The sequence below is a fragment of the Lepisma saccharinum genome, chromosome 12, assembly GCF_977018435.1.
Source record: "Lepisma saccharinum chromosome 12, izLepSacc3.1, whole genome shotgun sequence".
Taxonomy (NCBI): Eukaryota; Metazoa; Arthropoda; class Insecta; order Zygentoma; family Lepismatidae; genus Lepisma; species Lepisma saccharinum.
The window spans coordinates 42,581,996-42,607,601 of record NC_139240.1 but is presented as its reverse complement, the minus strand read 5'-3'; the positions used below and the strand labels follow the sequence as shown (position 1 = coordinate 42,607,601).

Here is a 25,606-nt window from a genome sequence, read left to right as displayed (position 1 = left end):
TGCAAGAGATAGCGAAAGAAAGAGACAAAAGGTAAAACAAGAGAGGGAGAAAAAGAAATCACGAAAAATACAAAAGATAGAGAGAGAGAAAGAGACAAGGAAGATTGAGCGAGAGAGAGATAGTGAGAAAGAAAGAGCAAGAGAATGAAAGACAAAAACTGAGCGAGAGAGGGGGGGGAGAAATGAAAGGGAAAATGAGAAGGCGAGAAAGAAATAGACAAAAAGATAGAGAGAATAAGAAAAATATGGAGCGAGAAACAATAAGAAAGTCCAACAGAAAAAGGCGAGAGAGAGAGAGGGGGGACACGAGTCAAAGAGCAAAAGAATAAGAGATTGGGAGAGAGAAAAGTGAAAGAGAGTAAAGGATGAGACAAGGAGAAAGAAGAATATAATAAAAGAGCCAGTGCTATAGAACGACCAAGACAAATAGTGTGGCTGTTTCATGTGTAAGGAAACTTACGTCTTACTTTGTTTTTCTTAAGTCTCCTCTGTATGCACAACACAGCGCGCTATGACGCCATCGGTTCCCGGCCGGGTCATGGGTGTTCAGTGTGAGTGTCCCCTCATCAATTGCATCACATCATCGCTCATTCTCATCTTAACGATTAGCCAAAAGTGGCAGAAAAGTGACGTAAAATAAACCGAATCACCAGGTAAAGAGGTGAACATATAATTATCGTTTTCTTATTGTACTTCCCTTAGTTAGTGCATGTCACGAATTAGCAGCTTATTAGAGTATCCTCCGATGAATTTCCTGTTGTTGATTCTGTTTTTAAGCCCACTATATTCATAGAAAGGCTAATCTGGACCTGACTTACAGTTTAAAGTGGGATCCTAACCGCCGTGTGACCCCACCGGATGTCGAACCCGGTACCCCTTGATTACTATGCCATCGGGAAGGACCTCTGATGCGCTTCTGTGTATATATGATGCACCGAAAGTGCATCATTGATGGATTACTAGCTTTAATGTTTTGATTGATTGAAATTAAAAATGTTGGGTGCGTCAGCACTTGGGCTCTTTGCATCTCTCATATTATACGTGGCCAACCAAGCCCCTTAACATAACTAAAATCAACACGTGACTTTGTGTACTAAACTCTCCTTACCAAGACTGAAAGCTGGGACTGTAAAAGGGTGCTCAACAAATGATAAAACACAAGGATTGTACAAACTGTAGGTCCGGACGCCAGAGCCTCGTTAGCATCCAACATTGCAGTTACCAGGGTGCACTGTGTGGAAGTGAGATTAACTTTTGGGTGCCCTCTGCGAAAGTCACTACTTAGGCTACACCCTGCGCTTAAATGTGTTTTTGGAGTGTATATGTGTCAAGTAACATATTGTAGCTTCTGTTCGGCAGTTTATTTTTAGATTCGAGCTCGAGGCTAGGGATAGCCAAACTCGGGAAAAAATTATCCGGATATCCAATCTATCCGGATACCTGAATTGTCCGGATATTCATATTATCCTAAATGTCTGGATATCCAAATGTATGCATTATCCGGACATTTTTATCATTTATCCGTTCAAGGGGCTGTCCACATATTAATTTATTCGTCACTTTCGTACTTCACTGTACGGATTTTCTACAAATGCTTCAAAAAATATGTTCTATCCAAATGTTGGTTGTTGGTAGATTTGGTGTTTTAAGTCCACTTAATGCACAGTAAGGCTAATCGGGACTGGACTTACAGTTTAAAGTGGGATCCGAACCACTATGTGCCTCCACCGGTTATCGAATCCGGAACCCTTTGATTTCAAGGCGACGACGCTATCTATATCCGAATGGAATAGAAGAATAGAATAATGGGTCTTTATTTAAGCAGAAGTGTTTCGGCCCAGGCCGTTCTTACAACCAACCCTTGCCACACATACAATGAATTAATAAACAACCAACCCTTGCCACAGATACAATGAATTAATAAAAACAAAGAGAAAAAAACATAATAATCATGATAATACTATAAAGATTATACAAGGATTGTACAATGATAGAATAATACATTGAATTCATTTCATCATGACATCACTTATCTTCGCAAATTAGCCAAAAGTGGCACAAAAGGCGAAGTAAAATAAAGCAAATCAATCAATTCATTAGTATGTATGCTGTGAAGTAAAGATATGTAACAAGTCAATACTAGTGCATTGTGTGGTGGGAGGGGGTGATATAGGTATTAATTACATGATGTGTAAGTGCAGGTCCAATTATTAAGATTGGTAACACCATTAAGCATTGTTTCCCCGATAACCAGAATTCAATATGCTGACCAAGGCAGAATTGATTTTATTTTGAAACATAAACTAAAAGTTACGTTTCAACCTTCTAGCAAGGCCTTCTTAAGACTGTACAAAAAAAAAGTTTTAAAATAAAATAAATTTTGCCTTGGTCAGCATGTTGAATTATTTGAAATCCGGATGTGGCCATCCCCGAGACAGGCACAGTCTCGTCTTGTTTTTGAGTCATGCCTATTCGCCACATTTCAATGTTAATGAATTCCATTGGAATACGTAGCAGAATTTACAAACGGGAAGGGCAAAGGGCATGTGAACCAGTGTCCAAGAACTCATTGCGGGTAACCAGGGGAATTGCAACGGAGGTCAAAGTTGAAACAAGCACCGCACGCGAATATGGCACCACAACTCCCCCTCCCGCAATCCACCTCTTCTCCCGCACAAAACGGAAGTGACTTTTCCCTGCACTTCCGAGTACCTCCCCCTTCCACTCGCGTTTCAGGCGGATACTCCCTCGCCCTATGATGAGGTATGACACTGATGCGTGAGCCAATGGGAGAACAGATAGCGATTGTGTCGCGAAGACACGAGCATAGAGGCGTCCCGACTGTCCGTGCCGTAGGATGTGGACAGTGCGTCGTTGAATCACGTGGTGGATGGAGTGCGCCGAGACGCAGGTAACAATAAATGCACACGCACATGCGTAAGCACAGGTCGCACCTTGACGCATCCCCATGCATGAGTCAAAGGAAGAATACACCACCTTTCAAAAGCACTCTATTATTTCTCTTCTCTGGGATGGGATATCTTTTAAATTGCTCCTTCTGAATGGATTTTTGACCGTAACGAGATGGAACGACACTAAACACATTCTCGTTCCAGTCTCGTACTGAGAATAACTAGCCGCACGAATTTTTATTCTTATTTAGCGTCGCTTTTCTTCCATTCTTGACTAATCGCGACGACGATATGATGACCACGAATTTTTATTCTTATTTAGCGTCGCTTTTCTTCCATTCTTGACTAATCGCGACGACGATATGATGACGTTGATGAAGAGAGACTCGCAAAGAACACCCATACCCTGTCTGGGATTCGAATCAGGCCTCCTGGCGTCGTAGCGCGCTGTGCTAGCTACTCTGCTACGGAGGTCGGCATATGGCTAATGTCATTTTCTCTTCAATCGCGAATATTTAAAGCGTCGGTGAGATTTCAAATTTCGTTCAGAAATGGACAAAAATATAATTGAAGAAAGCTCTGACCTTGCCATTGTAATTGTAAAATCTTAGCGTTCAAGACTTCAGTATGTGTACCCAAAAATTGGTTTTTGAAATGTGACATTTCTTCAAATCACTTTTTCGTTATATGTTTCCAAAACAGCTTTACCGGTTTCTGATCTCGCATTAACGATTTTTATCTACAGATCGTGCTATTGAAATCAAATCTACGTGTTCCATTCCTCCTGTTTCTTTGCATTTATTTTATATATCAACTTTATGCACTGATGGGCTAATTGGGGATGGATCTACAGTTTAATTCGAACCAGGGGTGCCCATCCCCCCAAGGCCAATGCCGCATCCCACCAAAATCATGTCATGCGCCCCCCCCCCCAAATCATATCATTCGCGCCCTCAAACCATATCGTAATCCGCACAAAGTATTTAATTACGACAGCGTGTCTACCGAAAGTAACTTTTTCTTAGCTTTACTGAACACTATACTTGATCTGCCCCTCCTCCCATCCCTCAAGACCACCTCTAAAATCGTTCATCATAATGAAGAATATCGCTTGTCTTGTAATGCAGCTTTAGTACAAAAACTTCACATTCACCTCATTAAAGCGACAAACACGCATCCTAGCAACATATTATTGCGAGCGAAGCGAGCAAGAACATTTTTACATCAATTTCTTTGCAGGCTTTAAAATATTAATTTAATAGGATGTCAATACTTTCTTAAGTCTTTTCCAGCTTCTCCTTTGGCACTTTCGAGGTCGAAAACGTGTGGATACTATATCGCTAAATACAGTCTCCAAAATTTTATGTTCGAACTCTCTCCATCCCTTGACAATCTAAGATGTAACACTTTATCAAGAGATTTCTATCTCCCCCTCTAAATTTAATACTCAATCAATTTTAGACTTACTGTTGATATTGAAAAGTGGATATTGCCTCCTCCAAAGAATTAATTCTCAGTCTCCACACCAGAATTTCCGCAACAGTTTGAGACAATAGCAATACACAAGAATTGAATATCCCCTCAATGTAATGCTCAATCCCCCTCTAACTAAAATACCCGCCATAATCTAAGACCTAGAGTTGGATACTGCCCCCCCAAATTTTAATTCAGAATCCCCCCCCCCCAGAACCCACATGTCAATTAAGGCCAAATATGTAAAAGTTGAATATCTCTCTTCAATAATACCCTTGAACACTTTCTTTTCTTCATCTAATGGATTAAATATAGTACATTTAAGGTGTAAAATCTTTACATATATTTTGGAAAAATATTTAAATGTTGAATTTTTTATTGTTTGATGGGAAAAAATTCCCCCAAAAAATCTCGATGGCGCAACCTGCGCCATAATCCCCCCTGTGCACACCCCTGATTCAAACCACTATGTGCCTCCACCGGGTATCGAACTCTTTCCGTTTCTATGTACAGTAAATAGTTGATTGGATTAATGACAGTCTAAGATATTCAATTTCCGTTGCCATCACACTGCCGTAAAAAAAAGGCTATGATCGTTTTAATAGTATTAACTGTCATTACATGGTGCCCATAATTGATGATTCTATACCCCACTTGGTCAGCGCATTTCGAGTCCCATCGCCGATGTTTTCTGGCCTTCGAGACCGGAGCCCGCTACCTTTTCTTTTCAGGTACCTTCCGAATTGTCCTCATGATGCTGTGTTAACATCGAAATTTTGGGTGCTCCCAACAGAAATCGAACCCTTGACTGTTCACATCAAAGTCGGGAGCGCGTAAAGGCATGCGAGACAGTCTCCGCCCGGCTTTTCCCTCCGATTCAGTGTTGCCAACTTAGCTCTCTTGGAGCCAGATCTGGCTCTTTCGTGCACTCGTTCGGCTGTGAACTGGGGCGCCCGCCCCAGTGCCTCACTATGATACCATCACTGGTTCCGACCCACATAGACCAACTTTTGCCATGATTATACATTTTACATGTGACGTGATATTGTTATATTGGCTGCGTCGTCCCATCCCCTCTCATATTCCTAGCTACTTTTTTATAGCGCCGTGTTGACGTGAAATTGGCATAATTAATATTGTTATCAGGGAATCCTTTATTCTCTATTTCGTACGACCATGAGATTGGTGATGCCGCCAAATCTAGGCGGTGAAAACTAAGAATAAATTGTCATCAATTTAGAGTTAACGGTAATAGCAGCGCCCCACCCCTTTGACAACTAACATTAGGAAGCACTTCGTAAATCTAGCGCCTTGAAAGTCAGATTTAACTCCATTTGAGGTGAAATTTAGCTCTTTTATGCGCACCAGGTTTGGCAACACTGGTCATATGGGAGTATTTTTTGATTTGTTATCTTGGGAATATCAAACTTCCGATGGAATAGAAAATGATATCAACGGGAAGAGGGCAGTTTGAAGAAGTGATTGCCCAGCAGAAAAGTCGAAACTCCCATTTGATTAGCCGTAACTTGATGTTGAAGTTCATTCCCCATAAGGAATACATGGGATTCCGAAAAGTGTTATTCGTCATATTTTTTACAGGTCGTATCTAGCTTAATAATCAACTTTGAAAAACTCTTCGACCTGCCACATGTGGAGAAATTCATCCTCTTTTGTACCCCCACGTTTTTCTTCAGTACCATTGCCCGCCCATTCCGATGATATTCAAATAAATGCACACATGGTGCGTAATCGTATATCCTCGCCTTAACAGTTGACCTACACGGCAACACATTCAACGATTCAGTCTTTAAACATACATTTATGGCGAACAGAACTAATTTAAAATAATTATCTATATTTGTGCACTGTAAAAATTTAACTGGAGGAATGACGGTCTAAGACCGTCAATTTTCGCTGCCATCCATCTACCGTTAAAAAATTATCGTGACCGTTTTTAAATGTAAGTTGAACGATTCAGTCTTAAACAATATATTTATGGCATACGTAAGTGTAATTTATAATCATCATTTATCCTTATGCATGAAAAAATCTTCAAATTGAAATAAAAAACGGTTGTGTAACGTTTTTTTTTGTAAATTAAATGGCAGACTGTTAATTTTGTAAATTAAATGGCAGACTGTTAATTTTAACGGTACAATATTTTGCAGTAACTTGTAACAGCGTGGATATCCTTAAAAATATGTTTTTTATGGTGGATAGGCAACTGGCAAATACTGTCGCTTGTTTGGAACTATATTAGAATTTTGGGTTGCGCAAAGGATCAATTTCTCTCCATCCCTTCTGGATGAGATATTTTTGTGGCTTATTTTAGCCCCTCCCGGGAAAATGCTACTGCGGAAACATATAACAACGTCCAGGACACTTCTGCCTTTTGCTCCATTGTAAAAGTCAACCCAGTGATAGAAATTACTTACGTTTAATATTCAATCTACCACTAAACTAATTCTTTGGTAATCCACATCACAAACGGCATTTTCTCACTGGCCTAGTTTGACTTTTGTTATTGAGCGTCGCTTTCTGCCACTTTTGACTAAACGCGACGATGGGTGATGAAGTTGATGAACTCGAAATGCACCATACAAAGTTGATGCACTTTTAATACATGTGTCATTTTGTTATGTTTATCTTATCCTTTGTTATCTTTGGAAAGATCGTGTCTGATCTTCCCAATCGATGCATTTTAGTGCATCACACGGAACAAAATCTGATAAAAGATCCATTTCATGCATTTCTGTGTGTATTTTGACACACCAGAAAGTGTCACGTTTATGCACGTTAATGTGTTATTGGAGTCGACATACGTGTGTCAATTGACACGGGTTCTGTGTGAAAGAACACCCATGCCGAGATTCGAACCCAGAACCCCAGGCGTCGTAGCGTGCCTTGCTAACCATTCCGCTACAATTGCTTAGAGACGGCAGTACTTGAGATTCGACCCTGCTATTGCTAAGAGCAAATGCCTTATTTTCGTTATTGTATTTATGGCTGTATCTCGTTTCCGGTTCTTATTAACGACACGTGTCTTATTCTCGTTCATAGAGATGGTACCGAGGCATGTAAGGGTGGCTCTTTCTGAAAACACCCAAATGTCAATATCTCTTCCACGTACTGGACTGCATTTTTGCAGACTACCGAGACCCTGGCGCCTGGAATCACAGCCAGTATAATCCTCTGTGGAGCTGGTGTCGTGTCCTGTCCATGTGTGTGTGTGTGTCATTATCCTTTCACCATTTTCATCATGTCATCACTCATCCACATCTTCGCGATTAGCCAACAGTCGCAAAAAACGAAGTTGAATAAAGCAAATCAATCAATCAATCGGTTAGAGAGACAAAGATGGCCTTTAAAAAGATACGAGACCAGAAACAGGCCAGATCCTTAGAATTGAATTGAATTCTTGTGTAAAGTTCACTTTATGCACAGATTAACTAATCGGGTCTGTACCTACAGTTTTAAGTGAGATCCGAACCACTGTGTCGTGTGCCTCCACAATCGAATCGAACTTTTCTTTCTCTGTCTCCTTCGCTCCCTCCCTCCCCCTATCTCTCGAGAGAGAAAGAGAGGAAAGGGGAGAGAGAGAGAGAGCTCTCCCTCTCAAAGAGAGAGAAAAGAAAGATAGAATTAAAACAAAGAGGGAAGGTGAAAGAAAAGCAGAGAGAGAGAGAGAGAAAAAATATTTACTACTTTCTTTCTTTCTTCGTCTACATCTCTCTCTTACTTACTTCTCTCTCTCTCTCTCTCTTACTTTTCTTTTCCCCTCCCCCTCCTCTCTCTCTCTCTCCCCTTCTCTGTTAGGAAAGAAAGAAAGAGGAGATATAGGTAAACCACCTCCTTTTCTCTCTCTCTCCCTCTGCCTCTTTTTCTCCGAAACAAAGAAGTAAAGAAAGGAGGAAGGAAGGAAGATTTTTTATTTTTTATTTCTACTCTCTCTCTCAAAGAAGAAGAAGAAGAAAAAGAAGATAGAGTAGAGAGAAGGAAATAAAGAGAGAAACAGAAGAGAGAAACTTCTTCCTCTCTCTTTTCTTCCTTCTTTTCTCTTCCTCTTCTTCTGGAAAGAGGAGAAGAAAGAAAGCATGTATCTTTTATCCTATCTCTCTCTTTCAAGATAGAAAAAAAGAGAATGGATGAAAGAAGGAAAGAAGACCCTCTTCTTCCTTCTCTTTCTCCTTCCCCCTTTCCTTTTCTCTCTCTCTCTCTCTTCTTCTCAGAGAGAGAGAGAGAGAGAGAGAGAGAGAGAGAGAAAGACAGACAGAGAGATAACAAGGCCCAGCTTCTTCAAGGTCTAGTACGAGATTTATAAACTTGAGACCAGACGAGGCTTATTTTGCGAGATTCTCGGTACTGATCGATTGATTGATTGATTGATTTAGTTTATTTTACTTCGCGTTTTGTGCCTCTTGGCTAATTTGCGAAGATGGGGATGAAATGATGAAATTGATGAATGGACATTCACAAACAACCAAGCCCGACCGGGATTCGAACCCGGGACCCTTGGCGTCGCAGCGCGATGTGCTAACCACTCGGCCACAGGGTCGGGCTCGGTACTGATCGAGATTGCAGAAGTATGAATATCATATTTGAAAACCAAATTAATTTCCTGTACGACCTATTCAGATGAATATACTCATACATACATGATAAACTAATCATGCGTCTCATTTTTTGTAAAATAACAGGAAGATGATTTCGCACGGAAGGCGAGAGCGCTAACTGCTTCTTTTTTTTTTAAAAAAAAAAAAAGGAAAGGAAAGCCCTAAGCGGTAGTTTTCCCCATCATTCTTTTTTTTCTCTTTTTCCACAGCTTTGTTCAATTCTCTATTTTCTTATTGAGGACAAAACACATCCATGGCTTAGCCGAGATTAGAACCCGGGATACCTGGCGTCGTAGCACGCTGTGCTAACCACTTCGCCACGGAGGTCAACTACATTTGTCTACGCTGAAGCCGACAATCTAGCTACATATTCTTAAAATTATTTCAGAAATACATGCATTAGACCAGGGGTTCTCAACCTTTTTTTGGGCCTGCGCCCCCCCCCCTATCCCTTGCTGTTAGGGTTAATAAATTTAACTCAAAGAATACTTTACAATGCTTTTATTATTACAGATATTAAAAAATACTTGTTTTGTTGATAGAACATTTTCATTAATTAATAAAATTGCTTAATAGGCCTACTTTACAAAGCATTCTGCCCTCACCGCTGTTAAAATTTCAAGCTACATCATTTGGTTTTATTTCTTAAGAACACAATTAATGAGTGACAGAGAGAACTATTTGCAGAAGTTTCTTTTCTGAGACCTACAAGGGGTTTGTGTTTGCCACAACTTTTTAGGGGAGGGGGTAATTCATGTATATATTTTTCATTGCTCACCACGCCTCCCCTGAAACTCTCCAACGCCTCCCGGGGGGGGGGGGGCAGGTTGATAACCCCTGCATTAGACCATCAAAAGGTTTTTTTTTCCAACTACGAGGCATAAATTATAATGTGAATGGAATTTAGTTATAACTCCATTAAGCCTTGTTTCCATGATTATGAAAAACTAAATATGCTGACCAAGGCAGTAATTTATTTTATTAAAAAACATAAACTAACGTAACGTTTCAACCTTCTAGCAAGGTCTTCTTCAGACTCTGTATCAAGTACAAAAGTAACCAGATACAGCAAGAAGGGTAATATATATACACAAACATTACTCCCTCCAGACTATTTAGAAAGTTGTTTGGAACTTTCTAGCAGATGACTTTCACTTTCCAACTTTACTTTCACCTAAAAGGCTAAACACAATTACTTCCATATAGAATGTGGTTGGACTTTTTAATCTCACGCTCTTTTCCCTTCATTTTTCTTCCTTCTCCTCTCCTCTTTTTCTCTTGTCCTTTCCACTCTTTCCAACATCTTCTTCCATTCTTTGTTTAACTTCAGTCCCCCATTCCAGTTCATTGTGTCTTCTTCGCCTTTCTTCTCTATTTCCTTGGCTTCCTTCCATTTTCTCACTAGCATTCTCTTCTCCCTTCCTATCTGCTTAGCCTCATCCCACTCTATGTCATGTCCTGTTTCTCTCGTGTGTTTAAATATTGCATTTCTCTCTCTCTTAAGTCGTACATCATCCCTATGTTGTTTCAACCTGTCTTTCAGCCTTTTTTTCGTTTCTCCTATGTACACACTCTGACATTCTTTACATTTTACTTCGTAGATAATCCCTTCTTCTTCCTCTTCTCTGTTTTCCTTTTTCTTGTTAGCATTCCTCGCTATTCCTAAGATGCTTCTTCCTCCCTTCCTGTAAGTTTTAATTCCTGCTTTAATAAGCACTTTGCATATCTTTTCTGTGGTCTTCCCAATACTCCTTATTCCAAACCTTCTCTCCTCTTTTTCTTTCTCTTCCAATTCTCCCCTGCCCGTTTTCTTACTTCCCCTGCCCGTATCAGGTTTGAAACAACATAGGGATGATGTACGACTTAAGAGAGAGAGAAATGCAATATTTAAACACACGAGAGAAACAGGACATGACATAGAGTGGGATGAGGCTAAGCAGATAGGAAGGGAGAAGAGAATGCTAGTGAGAAAATGGAAGGAAGCCAAGGAAATAGAGAAGAAAGGCGAAGAAGACACAATGAACTGGAATGGGGGACTGAAGTTAAACAAAGAATGGAAGAAGATGTTGGAAAGAGTGGAAAGGACAAGAGAAAAAGAGGAGAGGAGAAGGAAGAAAAATGAAGGGAAAAGAGCGTGAGATTAAAAAGTCCAACCACATTCTATATGGAAGTAATTGTGTTTAAGCCTTTTAGGTGAAAGTAAAGTTGGAAAGTGAAAGTCATCTGCTAGAAAGTTCCAAACAACTTTCTAAATAGTCTGGAGGGAGTAATGTTTGTGTATATATATTACCCTTCTTGCTGTATCTGGTTACTTTTGTACTTGATACAGAGTCTGAAGAAGACCTTGCTAGAAGGTTGAAACGTTACGTTAGTTTATGTTTTTTAATAAATAAATTACTGCCTTGGTCAGCATATTTAGTTGGAATTTAGTTAAATAAAAAAAAAAGTGTGCAAGGCTCTAGCCTCGTAGAATCGGCGGTTATAGTAACTAACATTCACTGTTTTCCAGAAAGTTGCAGAGATGTGGCAGGTTCTTTCTGTTGCCTCGATTTGTAAATACCTGCCGTTGTCATCTCGAGTCTCCATATATAAACAACAACAACTAAAGCATGTTACCGCACAAACTTTCGCAGAGCAAAACATTTCTCAGTAGATTTTTTTTGAAGCTTCGTTTCCACGCTATTAGCCCTCGAGAACGCAACAATGCTGCACAGGTTCGCAATTCCGATGACTTGACTTTTTTTATTTTATATAACATCGCATTTCTTCTACTTTTGTACTGATCGATCTAGGGTATCCCCGATGGCGCAGTGCTAGCGTTGTCGCCTTGTAATCAAGTGTTCCCGGGTTCGATACCCGTGGAGGCACATAGTGGTTAGGATCCCAATTTAAACTGTATGTCCAGTCCCGATCAGGCTTACTGTGCATAGAGTGGACTTAAAACACCAACTCAATCAATCAATTTTGTACTGATCAGGGTAACGTACTAAGAAGACAGAGGTCCAAGGTTCAAAACCTGGTTATGATACGAGGGTTGGGGTAGAAGTCATGGCAACTATTTTCTTTTGCGAGACCGGCACGAAAATCAGAAATATGCAAGGAACCGGTGTATGGTACTGTGGAATGTAAGAACAATGCAGATCATGTGTACCAGATATAAGATATAGAGAAGCGAGCATCGTACCATATATATTTACAAGTCAGAAAGCATACAGTACAAGCTTTACAGGAACGAAAGAGGTGCATACTACAGTAGGACACTATTCCCCACAGTTTCCACCAGCTCACTGTGGCATTATTTGGCCTTTCTCCCCCCCCCCCCCCAAAGAACGGCTATTTTGATACACCAACGCTGCGGCACGACGGTTGACTCAACAATGAATTACTACTGCCCTCTGTACGACAACCGTTCATCAAACTGCCATCTAGTGACGTGTTCGCATACTGCAGGTGGAGAGACGAGCGGCTAGGGACAGCCTTAGCAACTTGGAAATACATGCTAACAGCACCAAACCTGACCTGTCTAACATATCCACGTATGCATATTTCTGCTAGTATATGCCCACGTGGATAGGTTAGGCAGGTCAGGTTTGGTGCTGTTAGGATATATCTCCCCAAGTTGCTAAGGCTGTGCCTAGCCCCACTCGTGCTCCGGGACGACTTTTGCGCCAGCCCTCGTAGTATTAGCTATCAGCAGTGACAACGTAGAAGAGAAGCGTGCATGAATGGATGTTTTCAGGTCGTGCTTGCAGAAAAATTGGACAGAGATTAAAAAGAAACGACTTCTCCCACTGGCGGTTTTGTTCTGCGCACATATGACTACGGAAGGTGTCGTGAAAGAGTAGCTTCCGTCGTGTTGCCAACAGAACCGTATACCTTAGGTAAAGAACAAGGTGTGAGGGTGGGTGTATGAGCTCTGGGGGGATGATTCACACGCAGAGCACAAAGGGAGGAATGCCTGCCCGACTCTTCCCTTAACCCGAAAATAAATCAACCGAGAAATCCCCCCTTCCCACAAGCGCACCAGCATTGCATGTCTTGAATGGGTCTTCTGGACAACCAGAAATGTCAATAATCGCCTTTTGTGGCCCTCCGAGTCCTTTGTGGCTCAGAGGTCGAACTCCATTGCTTCGGCTCCTCTTCTTCCTCTGCGGGGTTTGACAGGTGGGCATTGTTGGGGAGAAGGGAGCAACTGCCTCTGCTCTCATCATAAGTTACCCAGAAGGACGTCACAGGGGACAAATGACAGTGTTTGTTCCTTGCACGGAAACGCCTGAGCTTGTGGAAAGTTCGACATGGATGAACAGTGTTGAACACTGCCTATGCTTATTTAACACTTCTTGACTTCTTAATTTCGCTTTTACTAAATGTAACGTTGCAATGGAATCTCGCGCCCACAATTTTTCATTCTTCTGCGCAAGCAAAGAAGACTACGGCTCATCCGTCTGCGCATCCTACATTTGACGTTACTACGATGGAATCTCGCATCACATTTTTTCGTTCTGCTCAAGTGCAGCAGGCTACGGCGCATCCTATATCTGACGTTACTACAAATTCGTTCTTCTGCGCAAGTGCAGCAAGCTAAGGTGCATCCGTCTGCGCATCCTATATCTGGCGTTACAACAAATTCGTTCTTCTGTGCAAGCGCAGCAGGCCACGGCGCATCCGTCTACGCATCCTACATCTGACGTTACTGTGAAGAAATATCGCACCTACAACTCTCCATTCTTCTGCACATGCGCAGAAGGCTACGGCGCATCCGTCTGTGCATTCTACCTCTGAAGGAATCTAGCGCCCACAAATTTTCGGTCTTCTGGGCAGGTTACGGCGCATCTGTCTGCGCATTCTGGAACTGACGCTGCAAAGAGAGCCCCTCTCACTCATCACTATATGTTATCTTAACGATGTACAGTCTACTGAGCATATTTTTATGTACAATACTGAAAACGTGTTGTAAACTTACGCAACTGAACGTGAGACTTAGCTTTAGATTTCTTGCATATTATTGGGTTCTCCATGATTACTGAACCTATACATATTTTAAAAATCCTCACCATTCGGGCTTAAATTAATTGCGCATTCTGTGCAATATCCATTGGCATATATATGAACACATCTTGCGTATATTTGAAAGCGTTCTGTCAGTAGAACTGAATTAGTGTGTTGCCAAATCTATTATTAATATTATTAATTACCACTTGATTAATAATAACGTGGTTTTAATTGGCAATGTCTCATTTGCTCCCTGTTCTTTTCCAGCCTCCCAGCATTCAGGAACTGTAGACGAGGAGCGGGAGGAGGAGCAGGAAGATAGTTCAGAAACCCGTTGCATAGTCTGTGACAAGAACTTCGAGGATTTCGACCAGTAAGTTTCCAGTAGATTATACATTTAAGGTCTTTGTACTATCTCTTCCTTTGCACCCATCTTGTACACCCAACGGCAAAAGAAATAGTAGGCTAATTTTCCATCACCATCAGCCTGTTTTCCAATAGTTGGAGGGTCATTATTTGAAATAATAACGTCAATAAGCAGATAACATCTTATTCATATCAACATAATTCCATATTTTAAAACAGTAAGTAGAATAAAAAAACAATGAAAATAGTGATGGACAATTTGTCTACTATTATCTTTGCCGTTGGCTGTACAATTCTTATTACGTTTTCGATATTCCTTCCTTCATATCACTCAAGAATTTGCACTGTACCTTCCATAGTATCCTTAGTCTCTGATAACCTTCAGTTCTTTCTCAATTTTTCCTCTTCCGGTAGATCCAGTCCCGATTAGCCTATCTGGTGTGCATAAAGTGGACTTAAAAAATTGAAACTCTATGGATACAGCTTAACCAGGAAGACGAAAACCCTCTGGCGCTGTCGTTGAATGGTGCGTGGACGATGCAATCAGCTGCTTGCCATGTAATACTGCCCCTGCGTTGCCAAAATGTGCAGCGTTCTTCAATACATTGCTATCACCCGTCGTCAATGCCAAGTGTTTGTATCATCATGAAGGGTAAAACCATACACATAGCGAAAGCAGAGGCGTAATATTTAACAACGAAACAAGAGATTGAAGCTGCACATGTGGATACATTCGGATTCCACAGAGGGCCTCCCCGATGGCGCAGTGGTAGCGTCGTTGCCTTGTAATCAAGGGGTCCCGAGTTCGATACCCGGTGGAGCTACATAGTGGTTCGGATCCCACTTTAAACTGTAGGTCCAGTCCCGATTAGCCTTACTGTGCACAAAGTGGACTTCAAACACCAAATCAAACCAAATCGGATTCCACAGAGGCATTCGGGCACAAACGAGAGGAGAAAACAAATGACTGTCCACTTTAGTTCGCGAGTTTCTTCTCATCTTGGTTAAGATGTAAGATGACCTTCTCTCTCTATAACAATCTTTCCATCTTTCGTTCACCCATTGTATCTTTCTTACTCTCTCTCTCGCTCTCTCTCCTTCGTTCATTATTTCTATATCTTTGCTTCCTCTATTTGTATGTCATTCTCTCTTCTTCTGTTTCTATCACTTTGTTTTCTTTTCTATTGTTCTCTCTCTCCTCTTTCATCTCTCTCATCCTGTTTTCCTTTGTTTTTTTCCTCTGCTTCTCTATAATTTTCTATATTTCGTGAATCACTCTTTCCTTTTATCTGTGTTCTCTGAGTGTAACTCTTGCTCCAGTCTGAAAATTTATATTTATTTGGCTGGCCAAGAGGGTGACGGGTAATTTTAACGGGGTTAGAAGTTCCCTTGCCCCTCTGGTGGTGACGACTCTATACCGATGTACTCCAAGTTTAACTATCTCCGATAGTAAGAAAGGGCAATTTTTTTTGCATGGTTCATGTAATCGCTTACTTTTTTCCCTTTTCAAGTTTTCACTACTGGTTGAATTTCAGAGCTCACCCCTAAAGTTCGGTGGCTACTACGCCCCTGAATGCCACTGTGAATGAAATGACACTAAAAAAATTGAATTATTTGTACCAATAAGCATCAATAATCACGAGAAGGAACTAATATGTAATTCGAAGAATAACGAATCCACATGATCCATTCGGCAGAGCGTCTGATTGCTACAGGGGAGATCCGGGTTCGATTCCCAGAGTGAGTGATTTTTAAAGAATTTTTCCAGCAATGTATCTGCATAGAGCGGCTGTGAGGTTTACCCAGCCTCTAATGAGTACCGGTGACCAACCTGGGAGGTAAAGGCGGACGGAGCGTGGTGCTCATCACGTCACCTTTACAAATGGCCGACGTTGTACAAGTGCGTGGCTTTACCCCCACATCCCTTGGGGCATAGTGTAATGTGAAAGAGTAGTTTTAGTTTGAGCTATTATTGTACAGTCACGGAGAGTTCTGGATTGTATTGATACCAGTCAATGAGGTTGTTACAAGGCAGAAGTGTCCGTGACCGTGACTGTACTACGATGATGGTACGAAGAAGCATACTAATGATAAGAAAAAAATGGAATAGCATAGTTTCAAAAAAGTACTAGAGAATGGATAATGCCAAATTAGTCAAGTAAGAATCTTGTTTATTGTAAATTGTTTAGGCATCAATAATATGTTCTTTCCCTGCGGTATGTCGTGCATGTGAATCATGAAATATTTCTGGTTTCACACGATATAATATAATTATAAATGGAGTAACTCTCTTAATATAGCGCCATTATTTTCCGTGGAAATGCCCACGGATTACATTTAAAATACCTCCAAGAGAAACAGGCCAATAACTGGCAACTGTGCTGGCCTCTAGTGACAACCATTTTGTTTCAATCTGGAAACTTCTTTTATGTTTCCACGCCGACATTCATTCTTTTTTACACGTCTGTCTGCCTCATTTCTCTTTCTCCAGTATTACCCCTCTATGCCTGTCTCCTGATGCAATTTTGGCCTGGGGGATAAAGTTGTAACGGTATCCTGGCCCATAAATTCAGGTGATTACCTGACGTTCGCTTGTCTCTGCTGCCGCGACGGTGTTGCCATCTGTTGGCGCTTAATGTTTCACGCACTTCTGCACATATACCGGGAAATGTATCACAGAGATAAATCAATGACCTACGGATTTGTATTTCACAACACTTATCTATTATTAGTTTTTAATTGTGGTAGGTTGACATTAGTGGCGCATCTATGGCATGACAGGTTTGGTACGTCGCTTAGGCGTCATTTGAAGGAATCACAATGGAACAGTTTGTAGTAACCAAATTGTCTTTATATTTTTCATTATTAATAATTTATGACCTTTAGAAAGTTCACTGTGACCATATTGGTAGGGCGTCTGACAGCCACACGGGAGGCCAAGGTTCAATTCTCGAGGGGCGTGACCGAAAGTGGGAATTTTTTCAGCCAGCGGCTCACAGCCTCTAAGAAATGGATACCCAGTGGCATGGAGGTTAAAGGCGGCCAGAGTATGGTCACCACTACAAATGGCAGAGACGGTGGATGTGTGAGGTCTTCACTCCACACACCAATAGGCCTTCACGACATATTGCAATGTGCAGTGGGTATATTTACATTGTATAAATAATCCACAAAATTTGATCAGATCCCTTCAGAATAAAGATTCCGGCTGTAAAAGGGGTGTCTCGTGTGGCATGTTATGCCCTAGTGGATACGCCACTGTTCAATCAAGGTCAGTAGTTTCTAGAAGTTTGCACTTATGACCAAGTAGGTAGATTCTCCTACTCTCTCTAGGTTACAAAGTATGAAAATGGGTAGCACCTTTGCTTTAGTGAGGGGAGGAGTGAGGCTGTTTCACCATAGAGTTCAGTTGACAACTGGAAATGTCTACGTATTATCAAATAAGTCGTTGGTATCTCAAAATATCTTTAACAATACCCACTGGAAAAAATGACCCGAAAGATTTCTCACTGCCTGCAATCTATATGGGGTGGTTCAGTTGATAAAGTGTCTTGGTTGCCACGAGCGAAACCCTGTGTGGGTGATCCCATGTAGACATTTTCCTGTCTCCACGCACAAGTGGCTCTGAGGCTAACTCAGCCTCTCGCTAAAGTCAGTCACCGCGTGATCATAATCACATCACTTTCGTTACATGTTTGTGTATGTATTTTTTTCTTATTTAGAGTCTATTTTCTGTCACTTCTGGCCAATCGCGGGGATGATTAGATTGCATTGAGCACAAAGATCACCCATGCCCAGACCGAGATTCGAACCCGGGAACTTCGGTGCCAAGTCCGACGATCACTTGTGCCCGAGATCGGGAATGGGTGGAACCCTACTTCTAACCCTCCTTCGAAAGTGCCAATTCATAGAGAAGAACTTGAACTTTTACCTAGCATCTGCTTGTATTTTTTCTTGTTTGAAAAAAAAAAAAAAAATCACCATTGTTATCACAATTCCACTGCTTATGGCAATACTTCAGTCACCGTAATACGATGCGATTTCACCTTGACGGAATCTCCAGGAGAAATTCTCGTAAAGAGCTGTTTATGCCATCGTCAAATCCTTTCCTTTGTTGTCCAAGATAGCGTGATGGGTTTCGCAGAGGAACTTTTTATGTTTAACGATTATTTCGTTCCACCGTAGCAACGTCCGCGCCACCGTGCGTCCAGAAATGGAAGATTATAGTACTATGGCAATCAACATTTGCGAGAGGAGGCAGACAAAATGTCGCAGGAAGCCGTTTATGAAGAAGTAGATGTGCTAATGCACAAAAATTACTCCAGTTTTACCACGCAAAAGCATTCCCTGTCCATAAAAGCACAAACACTTTTAATTCAGATTATTCAAAGTCTCTGTTCACACTTGAACACTTGTATGAACGAGATGCCTAGGTTTTTCTGCCTCTTTGGGTTAATTGCAACGATGAGGATGAATGGTGATCAGATGAAATTGATAACGAGATACAAAAGATCACCCATGCCGAGACCGAGACTCTAACCCGAAATTTTCGATAGCGAGGCCGTGAATCTTCCACTGGGTCATTTTTGAACCTTTAGGATCAAGAGGACAAAAAAATACAAAATTTCGGACTTTCTGGCTCTTAGTTTTTGAGCTATTGACGTACGAAAAGGCAAAAATCGCAAAATAAATAAATAAATAACACTTTAAAATCTTTAAGCAGCTTTGATAAAAAAAAATTTAAAAGAAACTATTTTTCTAGAGAGCTCAAATTGGTGTCATTCTCTTCTGTTTTAAATGAGTTTTCATTCGAAATTCAACATGACTGTGGTATTTGAATTTTGTAATTGTTCCAAAACCCCAGAAAAATTCAAAATCTGAAAACATGGAGTTGAAATAATCATAGATTTTATGTGCGTAAAGAAATTCCTCGTACATAATGCATAATGATAACGTTATCGCCTTGTAATAAGGATTCCCAGGTTCGATACCCGGCGCAGGTTAAGTCCCAAATAGCGTATATGTGCGTCCACAGACTAATTCTGTAGTCATACGAATCAACGACGCAGTAGCCGGTTGACCCTGAACTATAGGTAACCAGGAATGCCTCAAAGCGTTGCGGAGCGGCATAACACGCAGGCGGATTGTTATTTTGTAGCTGAAGTGTCTCCAGTCAGAAAGAGGACTTTCCTCTCGAAGTAGCCCAAACATCTGGAAAATGGAATGAAATTCTCGAACCTTATCCTTTCGCTTTGATTGTGGTGGTGTTGTGGATTGTCTCCGCTATTTGTGTTGCGTCTGCGCTCAATCTGTTTCGTGCTATTCTTCTAGCATATAACCCGTTCTGAATTTGTATCTGTCGCTCTCGCTTGACAATGAAGAGCCACCTAGGTGGATCCGACCCGACTCTCCGCATGGGCGTTCTTTGTCTTCTTCATCTAATCTTAATTAACCTCAAGGGGAAGCAAAACGACGCAAAATAAGTTCATGATTAGTGGAAATTCATTTTGCGGCCACGGTCGAATTTTTAATTGTCTTAATATACAGACATACATACTCTCCCTTCTTCATAAACTCCCATCACACTAGCAGACGTCTTACGAATCTTGGAGCGTTGAAATGAAGAATGCATTCAAGCAGATGGTGCGCATTAGAGTACTGGAAAGGGGCACTTTCGTTTGCTCCTAGAGAGTCTCTCGCAATGGAATATCATTTTAATGTGACAATAATTTTAGACACATACATGTAAAATATCTGCCTTGGTAGTTTCAGCCCACAACCATCTATTTCATTTTCATATATCACTGCATTGGTAAGATAGATTAAACTACATTTTAGCATGGAGGTAATGACTATGTTTGCGTCTTTCAGTTTAAGATCCATATTCGAGGCCCCGCTACCACATACAAATAGCGGTTATACGTATACTACTGGGCTTCGAGTGTTTTGCCTGTTCGAGCGTTATTCGCTCGAGCGAAGAAGCTCTCAATTCCGTACGCTATCTAGCGTCATCCGTGCGAACTACTTGGCGCTCGAATGAAATCCTCTCCGAGCAACACTAGCGCGCATATTGTATACAAATAAAAGTACGGAAAACATGTACGTGGAAGTTAGAACCAACCGGGAAATACAACAGCGAGTAGCTGAAGACGAAATGGATCAGCGTGCCCTTTCTTCCATCATTACTAACTCCCCCCCCCCCCCCCCCACATCGACACTCACACACACTTCATGCATCTCGCTGCTCTCTCCCTGTCATTTGAGCAGAGAGGTTTTAAAGGTTCGCAGGAGATAGCCTGTGCACCTGTCACATGCTCATGGCGTGACTTGAAACCATTGGAGCAACCGATGCCAGAGATCAATGCGTCGCTTCTCCTCGCGGAATCAAGCGTAAGGCAACACGTGAGAATGAACCCTTTGGGGGGGAGGGGGAGACTTAGCTCCTTTCAGGTGTTCAAAATCATTGTTTTTACACTGCTCGCATAAGGGCGAGGGCAGGGCCGCGACACCTTCCTGGAAATTAGGAAAATGAAATAAGAGGATGAGCGAACAAGCTTTGTTTTAGCTTGAGTTGTAGTTTTAAGTTCACTTTATGCACAGATAAGCTAATCGGGACTGGACCTACCGTTTATAGTGGGATCCGAACCATTATGTGCCTCCACCGGTATCGAATCCGACACTCCTTGATTACAAGGCGACGACGTCATCACTACACCATCGGGAAGGCAAAACAAGCTTTGCATACAAGAGAACCAACGTTCGTCAGCTGTTCGCATGTGGCTTTGTTGAACCAAGCTCCAGTGAGGGTTAGCAGTTAGGAAGGAGATAGTAATTAGAGTGTACATTTTAATAATTACTTTTCATTTGCATTAAATGCAGCATTTTCATGTCAATCGTGTTCAGTTGTTCACAAATCCATATCTCCTAAACAAGATGTTGTAAGTTTAAAAATCATATTCCCTCCATATTCCTTTGTGGTTTAATACTCTCAATTAATCTTCTTCTTATTTGCCTTACCCTTTCGGCGTTTCTACTGGCGTGCCTTTTAGAGAATTAATCCCGAAATTACAAGATTCCAAACATAACTTCATTCTCTATCCACCTAGATTGTCTTTCCTGCCTACATTTTACAAAAATGTTTAAGTATCTGTATATTTCCATAACCATATGATAGTTCTTTGTGACTGTGTAATCATTATTGTTGATTTCTTTGTGGTTAAAGCACTTCTTTTCAATTACTTCAGCACTGTTTATTTGGTATCATATTATCAGAATAAAATCATCTCATAGTAAAACTGTGTTCCCAGTGTTGTTTACTACAATTTGTTTGGTGATTCCAACAAAAAAAAAATGGAATAAGACGTATTGAGAATATTACTGCATGTTGACAAAGCTCTTCAGAACATGCCTTCTTTCTTTCTACCCATTATTTTTTAAGGAGACCTATATATTCGTTATGCATTCGAAAGGGAAGATAGGGAGAGGAAGGGATAAATGATTTGTCAGCGTCAAAGATCCCGATCCCGGGATCACGGAATTAGAGTCCGTAGTCCCGAAATCCCGTGATTATTAAATCTATTTGGTATTGTATTCACTAGACTTGTTGTTTTCTACACGTTGAGAGTGTTGATGTTGTACGGCGACTCTCTGTGCCCGTACAACACACTTGTCTCATTTAGATGCTACTGTGCAATTCTAAGTGACTTTTCTTGTGTTGCAGGTTGGACGAGCATCTGGTGTCAGGGCACAGGTACCAGCCGGACCAGTTCAAGTGCGACTACTGCAGCAAAAGCTACTCGTGGCGACCGAATCTCCTGAAACACAAAACAGTCCACGGCGAGTACCGGAAGTATCCGTGCGAGAACTGCAGCAAGGTCTTCACCGACCCCAGCAACCTCCAGAGGCACATCCGGACCCACCACGTGGGAGCCAGGTCCCACGCCTGCCCCGAGTGCGGAAAGACCTTCGCCACGTCGAGCGGGCTCAAGCAGCACACCCACATCCACTCCAGCGTGAAGCCGTTCCAGTGCGAGGTGTGCTTCAAGGCGTACACGCAGTTCTCCAACCTCTGCAGGCACAAGCGGATGCACGCCGACTGCCGGATGCAGATCAAGTGCCACAAGTGCGGGCAAGCGTTCAGCACGGTCACCTCTCTGTCGAAGCACAAGCGGTTCTGCGACACGACGCCCGGGCAGCTGCCCCACTTGGTCGGAGACGATCTACCCCGAGGGCCACCGATGAACCTTCCCCAGCCGAACAACTCCCTTCTCCTCTACCCGCGTCCGGGTCTCCCCTTCTACCCGCCGTCCCTCATGAACCCGTACCCGCTGTTCCCCGGAGCCACGCTCCCGCCGGCGCACCCTTTCATGACCAACCCCTTGCTGTTCCACCACGCACCGGGACAAAAGATCGAAGAGGACGGCTCCGACGTCAAGTACCACCTCCCGGAATCTCCGGAGAAGCTGAAGAACGGCGTGAGTCCTCCGGGCGTTCCGGGACTGCATCCGCAACCCGGAACGTTGCCGCAACCTACGCAGGAGAAGGAACGCCACAGCGCGGAGATGATGACGAAACCAATCCCGTCGCCGCGACCGGCAAACACGTACCCCAACCCGAGAGAGGCGTTGCCGTCGCTCCCGAACTACAAGCTCGAAGAACAAGAAACGCCGAGGGACCTGTCCAGGGGACATCGCAGGTCCCCGAGCCAGGACCGCGAGCAGAGACGCGAGGAGGAGGCCCGCACCCCGGTGCGAACGAAACCCACCAGCAGTCCGCCCGCGCCGTCCGAAGCAGAGCAACCCCTGGACCTGCGAGTGGAGAGGAAGCGCGAATCGGAACCCGCGGCGAAGGAGGAACCCAAGACCTTGCCACCGGCGGAAGAGAAGCCGGCGGACGAACGGATCACCCCGACGCAACCGTTACCCCTGCCGATCCGCCCGTGCGACCTGCAAGACAAAGCGCCGCCTCATCATCAGATGCCGGGAGCCAAGGTACCGATGGCCTACCCTAGGCCGATCCATCCCATCTTCCTGGAAGCGATGTACCGGCTGGACAGACCGCCGTTCCCGGGATTTCCGACGAGTCCCGACCGCCTCATGCCTCCCTTCGCACCAAGGGGATTCCCGTTCCTGAACCACATGGTAAACGGGATGAACGGACAGAACCGGCCGTTCGAGATGATGCGGAACCAGCTCCCGAACTTTGTCAAACCCTACCAGGAGGTCCTCAGCCCGCACCTGAACAAGATGAAGGACAGGTACGCGTGCAAGTTCTGCGGCAAAGTGTTCCCCCGTTCGGCGAACCTCACGCGTCACCTCCGCACGCACACCGGGGAGCAGCCGTACAAGTGCAAGTACTGCGAGCGGTCGTTCAGCATCTCGTCCAACCTCCAGCGCCACGTGCGCAACATCCACAACAAGGAGAAGCCCTTCAAATGCCCCCTGTGCGACCGCTGCTTCGGCCAGCAGACGAACCTCGACAGGCACCTCAAGAAGCACGAGTCGGACGAGAGCGGGGCGATGGCGGACAGTCCGGGGAGCAGCAACGAGAACGAGAGGGAGGACACCTACTTCGACGAGATCCGCAGCTTCATGGGGAAGGTGGCGTACTCCGAACCGACCGACCTGAACCCTGGAGTCCTCAAAGAACACGATGACGATTCGGACGAAATGTCCGACGCGGCTATCGAGGTCACCTCCTCGGACGAACGAATCAAGCTGGATCCGGAGACCAAAGAAGAACTGGCGCTCTCCCCGGCGCCGTTCGAAACCAACGGGAACTCCAAGGACAACGCTAGCCCTAGTCCGGTACAGGCAGAACCCGGCCAAGTCGCCAGTTAGGAGAACCCCTTCAAGCTATTGCCAAAGGACGCAACTAATATAGTTCCTAGACTCCTGAAGAATCAAGACAGGCATTTCTCGAAGGAAGCAAACGCACTACTGACCAATCGCTTCAGATCAGTATTCAGCAAGAGACGCGTGCGTGTCTTTCTGTGCAAGTGTGTGTGATCGTTGTGACGTAAGAGGACAACAATCCCATCCCCTACTTCGATTCGTGCACTGTTACAATCCAAAGATTTTTAAACAGATAAACATGTACAAATTTAATCGTGGTATGTCTTGATATGTACAACTTTTTTTTAAACATACGCACAAACTAAAAAGAATATGTATTACTTCAGCAAATCATCAAAATATGAAATTGAACTCAGTCTGAGTACAAGAACTCAAGCAGTGATGTTACATTTGTGCTTCACTTTGCAGTGTGTGGCGGCATAGCTCAGTGGTATTCAGTGAAGTGTGTGGTTTTTCATTGACAAAGAACAATTAGAGCATTTCTCTCCCTTTTGCTAAGAAAAGAAATCACACTCACCACGTACCAACGCCTACAGTCTATCTTTTTAGGTACGAAAAACACTCTCTCACACAGGTGAAATCAATTTTTAATAAAAATTGTACTACACCGACCACCAAAAATCTACTTAATCTGAATATGTTCCAAAGATCTCATACATATAGTGGCATAACCTTTGCTTAAATCTCTTTGTACAAATACAAGTTATAAAGTTATATGCATTGTGCCCTTTTTTACAATATTTCTTTCTTACATGTTGGAAACAATTTTGTATAGAAAACTATTCATGTACTACAAAAATATTAACCCCTTTATAAACTGTTAATTTGTGTAAAATGTGGTCCATATTGTTTGAGTATACATCTAAATCTTTCACTGTTCTACTGAAATGTAACCAAATAAAATTTAGCTAGTCAGGGAGACCAACTTTTTTAAACAAGCAATGAAGTAATTGAAATTGTTCAAGATTTTTTTGCAAGTGCATGTTTGAAAATAACTTACCTCTGCATCACAGACCAATTAAATCATAAAAAAAGTTTTTTCTTATCAAGAAAAAGAATTTACATTTGCGATATCAAGTGTTGCATTTTTCTCAAATCCTATTCATTTCTATGTCTTTGCAATAAGAATGTTTCAAATTTTTAAGAAAAGAAAAAATGTATATAAAATATGTGAGCAAGTAAAGTAATATGGTATTTGTTAATTTGTTTGCCTTTTTATTTTGAAACTTTGGTCATATTTTGTACCTCAAAGACAAACTATAAACATCTTCTCCTGTTACACATGTTTCGCTTAGCTGATACGACAATTCAAGAGCATTAAGTGCCCATACTGCCAACAACAAAAATTATATGAGAAGGTTAATATGGTCGGGCAGTAGTAATACAAAGGACATGA

The 25,606-nt window shown here is 42.5% G+C and overlaps 1 protein-coding gene across 1 annotated transcript in view; it reads left to right on the top strand.

Moving 5' to 3' along the window:
• LOC145996032 (transcription factor hamlet-like) overlaps positions 1-25,382 on the top strand; it is a 438,379-nt gene extending 412,997 nt beyond the window's left edge. Inside the window, exons 4-5 of the mRNA XM_083132219.1 lie at positions 14,258-14,363; positions 22,077-25,382. Coding sequence (XP_082988345.1) covers positions 14,258-14,363; positions 22,077-24,195 — 2,225 coding nt within the window. The 3' untranslated portion in view covers positions 24,196-25,382. The remainder of the gene's footprint in view (positions 1-14,257; positions 14,364-22,076) is intronic.
• The last annotated feature ends 224 nt before the right edge of the window (positions 25,383-25,606 follow it).